The following is a 7,379-nucleotide window of genomic DNA, read 5'->3' on the forward strand; positions in this document are numbered from 1 at the left end:
CCCCTCCAGGACCCCGTTGGTGCGCATAGCGGTTAGTAACATAGGTGCACCAATTGGTGCGCCACTCTTACCGACTGTTATCCGCACCAACCGCCTCCTCCGGGCCCGCGTTGGTGCGAATAGCTGACTGTACCGAGACCGCACCAATTGGTGCACCAAAGGTACAAGCTGCTATCCGCCCCAACGGCCCCCTCCACAGACTCGTTGGTGCGGATAGCAACTTGTACCATTGGTGCACCAATTGGTGAGAATTACTAGTGCCAGCTATGTGCACCAATTGGTGCGAATAGTAGGTCTACGGAAATCCGCACCAATTGGTGCGAATATAATTAATCTTCAAAAAATTCGCGCCTACCAGTGCGCAAGCGCAGTAGAAAGGAGATGTGCTGCCTGGTGCTGCCCTCTACAGATTCGGGGCGAAGGCACAAATTAAAAGGGAGGCAACAGGTCGACGTACTACTCGCTGCCCCAGTAAAAAGAAAACAGCTGATTGATTGTCAGATTCAGTCAAGCCGGCCCGAGCCGGGCAATGTGGCGAAAGATTTCAATCGTCATTTTAAGCCCTACCTGTTTGCTGGTCCATAAATCCCACATCGTCAGTCTCGTATTTCGATCTGAGGGTTTTGTTGGTTCAAAGATAGAGTTATGTCTTGGCATTCGGACTTGGTTCAGAGGCAGGATGAACAGGTTGATACAGAATATGATTCAGCCATGGCTGGTTCGGTAAGTCTTATACGGCCGATCATCTAACTTAATGTAATTTGGATAAAGTAATTTCATTGTTTGACACCTTAACTCATTCCTATGATCTTTGGGCTTGAAAATTTCTTGGTAAATTACCTTGTTGAGACTCGATGAATTACTTCCACTGCTCTTCACTAATTACACTTTCTTTTATGTCCACAGTTTACCGAGAAGACGCCTCTGTTGGCCCCACCATCAAGCACCATGCCTAGTAGGTCTATGCAGTATGTGGCAGCTTTAGCTGGTGAGTTTTGACCAAACCAGGTCTAGGTACCACATTGCCAGTTTGTTGGATTATAAAACTTTTCATTTCATTTCTATTTTATCTTCTTAACTTTTTTACTTGTAATATTTTTAGCCTGTTTATCGGCTATGGCGGTTGGAACTACTATGTCGTGGACAAGTGCCGCTCAAAAGCCGTTAACAGATGGTGCTAAAGGAGATTTCCAAATTAGTGAGACAGAATTTTCTTGGGTTAGTGCCTTTCTGTCAATTGGTGCTATTGTTGGTGCCGTTCCACTTGGCTACCTCGCCAATATTATTGGTAGAAAGAAAGTCATTATATTTTTAGCTCCCATTTTTGTTTTGGGTTACCTGCTACTTGCCTTTGCCAACTCGGTAAGTTGTGAAATAGATATTTATTTTTTACTGTACTTTTTTGCATGTTTTATATGATGTCTATAATGCATTCTCTTGTTTTAGTACTGGATGCTTCTTCTTGGAAGATTTTTATTGGGTGCTGTTACTGGAGCCTATTGTGTAGTAGCCCCTATGTACACAGGAGAAATAGCTGAACCAGCTATCAGAGGTGTCTTGGGGAGTTTTTTCCAGCTGCTTATTACTGCTGGAATCTTATTTATCTACGCATTGAATGCTTTGGTATGACCACCCAATTTTTTTCTCATTACTTGATTTTAATTGTCTAAAATTTATGCAAGTGTTTCTTGTGGTTATAGGATGTACCGTTGTTATGGGTCAACATTGTGTCTGCAATTATACCAGCCATTATGGCTGGTTTGATGCTTTTCTTTCCGGATTCTCCAAGATGGCACCTGTCTAAAAACCACGTCTCTGAAGCACAGTCAGCTCTAGAGTTTTTCCGTGGCACGCACAATGTGAATGATGAAATGGATTCCATTAAGCAGAGCTTGCAAGAGGTAATAGTCACACAGTAAATGTAACATTTTGTCAATGATCTGTTCTACTATGGAAAAATTATAATATTTTTATATCTCAACATTACAGGACGCATTAGCAAAACTGCCTTTTGTTCAATCTTTTTCAACTCCTGCTGCCAAGAAGGGAATGATACTTGCACTATCAGTTATGTTATTCCAGCAATTCAGTGGGATTAATGCTGTCATATTTTATGCTAGCAAAATTTTTGAAGTAAGCTGACTGGATGAACATCTTCTATATAATAATACTAAATTAATTCTTGGCTGATAAAAACTTAAATTTTCCTTGTTTTTGAATTTAGGATGCACATGTCAAGCTAGAGCCTAGTCAATCCACAGTAATTGTGGGAGTTTGTCAGATTATTGCCACATATGTGTCAACTTTGATAATTGACAAATTGGGAAGAAAGCCTTTATTAATCTTATCTGGTGCTGTTATGGCAATCTCTGGTGCTGTCCTTGGTCTCTATTTTTATCTGCAACAAAAGACTACAGTAAGTATTTTTTCTAATCAGACTTTCTAAATTTTACTTACAAGGAACGTGTTTATCAGCTTATTTTCTTTTGCAGGTGACTGCAGACGTGGACATTTCATGGCTACCCATCCTTTGTATGGTGGTGTTCATTGTCGTGTTTTCTCTAGGCTATGGACCTATTCCTTGGCTGTACATGGGTGAAGTTTTTTCCTCACAAATCAAGGAAACTGGCATGGCCATTGCCACTGTGGTTAATTGGTTGTCTGTATTCATAGTTACGAAATTTTATGGTGACCTACAAGAAAGTATTGGTGGATATGGTGCATTTTGGGTATTTTCGGGCATTTCTGTTCTGGGGTGCTTTTTCACATTTTTCTTTGTACTTGAAACCAAAGGTAAGACATTCGTTCAAATTCAAAGAGAGCTTGGAGATGAACAGGATAATTTACAGAGAGTGTAAGCATTATCTTGTTAATAATGTAAATGTGTATATAACAAAAATGTAAATATGTAAATATTTTTTATCTAGTTTTTATTTGTTAGATTTTAAAGAAATATTGTTAAGTTAATTTCAATAAATCTACGCTCTATGATTTTATTCTTAGAAATTCTGGTTTCTTGAATATCCCACTATCATGCACTACTCTCTAGTTCTAGCTACCCTGGACTTTCTTCAATATTGGTCCCATCTCACCAACCAACATTGTGCAATTACAAAAATAAAAATGGCTTGGGTGTTGAAAGAGAGCTGAAATTTATTTTCTTCCTCCTATCTCTCTCCTTATAAGTCAGGAATAAAGAGTTATTAAGGAGGCCCAAGATACTTGGCTGAATAGTATACAAGTATAAAGTACCTAAGATTTGTGAAGTTTTCTCTAAATCGTCATGCACACTATTTCAAACACACATACACACACACACACGCCGAAAAAAAAAAAAAAAAAACGATCCACGATATGCATAGTCCATTTAAGAGAGAGAGAGACGTCTCCGTTCTTTTTGGTCTCTTTTTCAAAGTCAGCCATCCAGGCAGTGCAGAGAGAGGCAGATCTTCGGCCATAGTCCAGTTAACGTTGTTGCGATTGGGTCCGATGCGATCAATCTCGCGAGACATCCAATTAGTTCTTAGCTCTTGCAATCCACCTCGTGCGACATGTGACGAGACGCATATGCAAATCTCTCGAAAGCATAGTTGACAGATCTTTGCTGGGGAAAGCTTGCTACTGGCTGACTAGCTTGCTGAAACCACTAAAACCTTGAGAAACTAAAACGACAAAACGCGCTTGCTTGGACGCTGAGCTGCTTTAACTAAGCCCGCCGCTGGCTGCCTGACAGGTCGGTCGTCACGTCACGCATGCCAACACGAACACAACATAACCCCCTACAAACTTTTAAAAATGCCACTTTTGTCGACAAATACTAAAAGAAAGGAAATTCGATAAAAAATTTGAAGATTTTAAAACACACGTTGACAACTCATTGCAAATTAAATTTGTGTTATAAAACAAGCATGTTTTTCGTTTTATTCAGTTGGAGGGTTTGCGAAACTGATTGCTTTTGTTGTTTTTGTTTACAGTCTTGTTGTCGTTGGGTTGAAGTATTCTAACTTCTGAGTCATCAGCAATCAGGCCCGTCGTTATTTTTGATTGCTTTCAAGTCCACGAGAACTTTAAACCAAATCCTTCATTAGGTCTGGTGAGTTAAAATAGTTGAAATGCATCTGCATCCCCCTGTTTGTCCCTGAAGCCAGCATAACAAACATTAGACAATCTCTGTTCCGAGTGTGCATGTACCAAACGTTTAACCCTAGTGACAACTATTGATAAATTGGTGCAAAGTCTGCAAAGTACATGATCTGCTGTCATGTGCAACATCAATTCTTTTAATTAACTAACCACACACATATATTTCAGGAATCAGTATGGTAACAGCTATGGAGAAATTAAGGGACAAACTTAGCAAATATTCGGTTTGTATTCTGTTCAAGTGAAAAATATATCTTTATCTCTCTTTCAACCAATCAGTATCACTAATCACCCATTATTCTTTCTTTAAATCTATTTTCCAGTACCAAAACGCAGATGTCACTTCTAGGGATGTTCTTAACACCGTGACTCAATTCCGAGGTTTATCACATCAAATTGAACCTTTCGGTAAGTAGTCTCATTTAGTTTACTTCTTCTTAAATCTCCAGTTTCAAATTGTACTTTAATAATTGTGTGTGTTTCAACATGAACTTGAAATGTTTCAATTGTTCTAATTTGTTTTAAAACCTTTATTATTTAACTGTTGATATGGTTGAGTTTGAAAATAGAGGCTATATGCTTCTGTCAGCTGTCAATCCAATGTCAACATTAAATCAAACAAGGTTACCAGCAGTGATAAAGAACTAAAATTTTCTATATTGTTTTAATCCTGCTCACTTACATTCTTGTCATTTTGATAGTTTTCAATGATGGAAAGGAGAAACAGCTCTGTAAATTGCACGGAACCATTCCTGTTCCTTACAAGGGTGAGTGATCCCAAAACTATTTAAATGGACTCTGCCTTCCCCTCACTTCTCTCTTAAAACCTGGGATAGTCTTTTCTTTCAACCTTTACTGTTTTCTGAAGGATTTTTTTAAAAATCTGGTGTGTGGTGCTGTCTCTCTTCTATCTATTTCTTAATTTAGAGAGCTGTAAGGAGAATTTTCTCTCTACAGGACCAATTTTATTCCCACAACACATGAGGGATGTATGTATGGGTATGAGCAGCAAGTAGGGTTTATTGATATCTGTTTTCAAAAGATTTTTTGTGAAATGAAAAACTTGATGATGGCAAGGTTATTAGTATGATGCATGGTAATCTTGTTTGAATATTTAAATTTGTCATGAATTTTGTTTTCACCTATTCGAAAACTTTTAAAATTTATTTAAAATTAGAAATGTAGCCTCTATTTTTTGTTCTGAACATCAATTCAATAGAAGAAATTTAAAAAACACAGTTCTTGCCCTCTTTCATTAGTGCTCTCAATTTTCACTTTCTTATTTATGTGTGTCAGTATTTTCAAATGGTTCAAAGAGGAGCCTGTTGAACTTAAAGGGGACAGTGCCTGTACCTTACAAGGGTAAGTTTGACACTCAGCTATCCCAGGTATATTGCACTTTTGTTTTTCTTCTTGTGAAATGCAATTTTCCCAACAAACTCTTCTTACACTGCATTGATCTTACTTGCCCATGTGGTCAAATACTTCATTTTGGTTGACAATCTTTCAGTTTCCTTTCTATAACTACTGTTCTATCAACAGGTCAAAACTATAATATTCCTGTATGTATTTGGATCATGGACACTCATCCAAACAATGCTCCATTATGCTATGTAAAACCCACTTCTGATATGGTCTTGAAAATCTCAAGGTCTACCGACCACAGTGGAAAAATTTACTTGCCTCAATTGCATTTGTGGGATCCTGTAAGTATTATTTATGTTATGCTTGTAAATTATGCTCAGAGAATCCTAACTTCCTGTAAACATATGTTATTGTTTCCTGACTATGATTATTGTGTTCAGAGACAACCAAACTTGCTACCCAATCTTGTCCAAGCTATGATTAGTGCTTTCTCTGTGGAACCTCCTGTCTACGCAAAACCGAGAGAAACCTCACATCAACAGCAGCAGGCCAACCAGCAACAATCATCAAGTTTTACACCTTACCCTACTCAACGTAATATATTTAACCCACTGAACTAAGACCTTGCCTTTTTGAATGTGCCTAGGCTACCATAAATATTCTGTTTCTGAATTTTCAGCTTACATGCCAGTTCCAAGTGGGGGAGGAAATCCTCCCTATCCAACTGCTAACAGTGGTTATAACTCAGCACCCTATCCACCAGCAACTCCATATTCTGGGGGGTTCCCTGCTCCTTATCCAGGCTATAACTCACAATCAGGCTCTAATTCAGGTTACCCTCCATATCCCACTGGGGGTAATCAATTACCATATCCTGCATATCCCTCAGGTCAATACCCAGCAGGTCCATCAGTAAGTTCAAATTATGCTGTTTAGATCTTTTTGTTTCTGTTGAAGTTTGCACTTCTATGTTCTACTTTTGTATGACGTATGTACTTTGTCTTTTATAGATGCCACCATCTGCAACTACCCAGAATTCTGGCATTGATTCTGGAACAGGAACAATAACTGAAGAGCATATTAGAGCGTCTTTATTGTCTGCTGTTGAAGATAAGATGAGGCGTTCATTGCGTGAGCAGTCTAGTCGAGCTCGTGATGAATTGGATATTCTCCGTCAAACAGAATCTGAGCTCAGAGCTGGGAAAAATCGATTGGACAACATTCTTTCCAGGCTCTCTAAAGAGCAGGTAAACACTTCTCATCTATTTCCCTATTTTTATACAATTTATCAAAATACTAAAGTTTCTTTGAGTTTCACAGGAAGAGCTTGATAAAAATATTTCAATGCTGAAAGATAAAGAAGAGGAGCTAAGTAAAGCTACTGAACGTCTCTCTGACCAGGAAGTGGATGTGGATGAGGCTGTAACTACAACTGCTCCCTTGTATAAGCAGTATGTTCATTGTACATTTATTCCTCTATCTGTAAACTTTTTGATGCAAACTTAACAGTTTTTGTTTTGCTTCCCCAGGATATTGAACTCATATGCTGAAGAAGCAGCACTTGAAGACACTATATATTATGTTGGAGAGGCACTACGTCGAGGTGTAATTGATCTAGATGTATTCTTAAAACAAGTGAGATCTTTGTCACGAAGACAATTTATGTTGAGAGCATTAATGCAAAAATGCCGTCAAAAGGCTGGATTAAAGTAATTGTTTTCATTTGGACTTTGTCTCAGCCACAATCATACAGTACTCTTTCTCTCTCTTGGTCACATTAACAGAAAAAGTTTATTTCCTCATGCTTCTTTCTTTGTGTACAACGAAGCCTTGTAGATTTTCAAAGCAGTTTAGGCAGACATATACATATA

The 7,379-nt window shown here is 38.3% G+C and overlaps 2 protein-coding genes across 7 annotated transcripts in view; both read left to right on the forward strand.

The window, feature by feature from the left end:
• LOC113209287 (facilitated trehalose transporter Tret1) overlaps window positions 1-3,006 on the forward strand; it is a 19,502-nt gene extending 16,496 nt beyond the window's left edge. For 2 of the 3 annotated variants that reach the window (XM_052265560.1, XM_052265561.1), the window contains exons 2-8: window positions 907-988; window positions 1,103-1,362; window positions 1,447-1,623; window positions 1,701-1,901; window positions 1,990-2,133; window positions 2,225-2,416; window positions 2,493-3,006. In XM_052265560.1, coding sequence (XP_052121520.1) covers window positions 949-988; window positions 1,103-1,362; window positions 1,447-1,623; window positions 1,701-1,901; window positions 1,990-2,133; window positions 2,225-2,416; window positions 2,493-2,858 — 1,380 coding nt within the window. In that variant the 5' untranslated portion in view covers window positions 907-948 and the 3' untranslated portion in view covers window positions 2,859-3,006. Of the gene's footprint in view, window positions 1-446; window positions 724-906; window positions 989-1,102; window positions 1,363-1,446; window positions 1,624-1,700; window positions 1,902-1,989; window positions 2,134-2,224; window positions 2,417-2,492 lie in introns of those variants that run through there. The other variant, XM_026426715.2, reaches the window with a different exon arrangement.
• Window positions 3,007-3,968: 962 nt separating this feature from the next.
• Window positions 3,969-7,236, forward strand: LOC113209288 (tumor susceptibility gene 101 protein). 4 transcript variants are annotated; one of them, XM_052265562.1, is made up of 11 exons: window positions 3,969-4,093; window positions 4,312-4,367; window positions 4,467-4,551; window positions 4,845-4,910; window positions 5,440-5,505; window positions 5,686-5,849; window positions 5,949-6,102; window positions 6,188-6,420; window positions 6,519-6,755; window positions 6,829-6,959; window positions 7,038-7,236. In XM_052265562.1, the coding sequence occupies exons 2-11, from the start codon at window positions 4,320-4,322 to the stop codon at window positions 7,219-7,221; spliced, it is 1,368 nt and encodes a 455-aa protein (XP_052121522.1). In that variant the 5' UTR covers window positions 3,969-4,093; window positions 4,312-4,319; the 3' UTR covers window positions 7,222-7,236. The 4 variants fall into 4 exon arrangements, with proteins under 4 accessions (XP_052121522.1, XP_026282501.1, XP_026282502.1 ...); XM_026426716.2 differs by lacking the exon at window positions 5,440-5,505; XM_026426717.2 differs by lacking the exon at window positions 4,845-4,910.
• Window positions 7,237-7,379: the final 143 nt, after the last annotated feature.

Source organism: Frankliniella occidentalis, unplaced genomic scaffold (genome assembly GCF_000697945.3).
Source record: "Frankliniella occidentalis isolate FOCC.00 unplaced genomic scaffold, Focc_3.1 Scaffold28, whole genome shotgun sequence".
In the NCBI taxonomy this organism is placed as follows: Eukaryota; Metazoa; Arthropoda; class Insecta; order Thysanoptera; family Thripidae; genus Frankliniella; species Frankliniella occidentalis.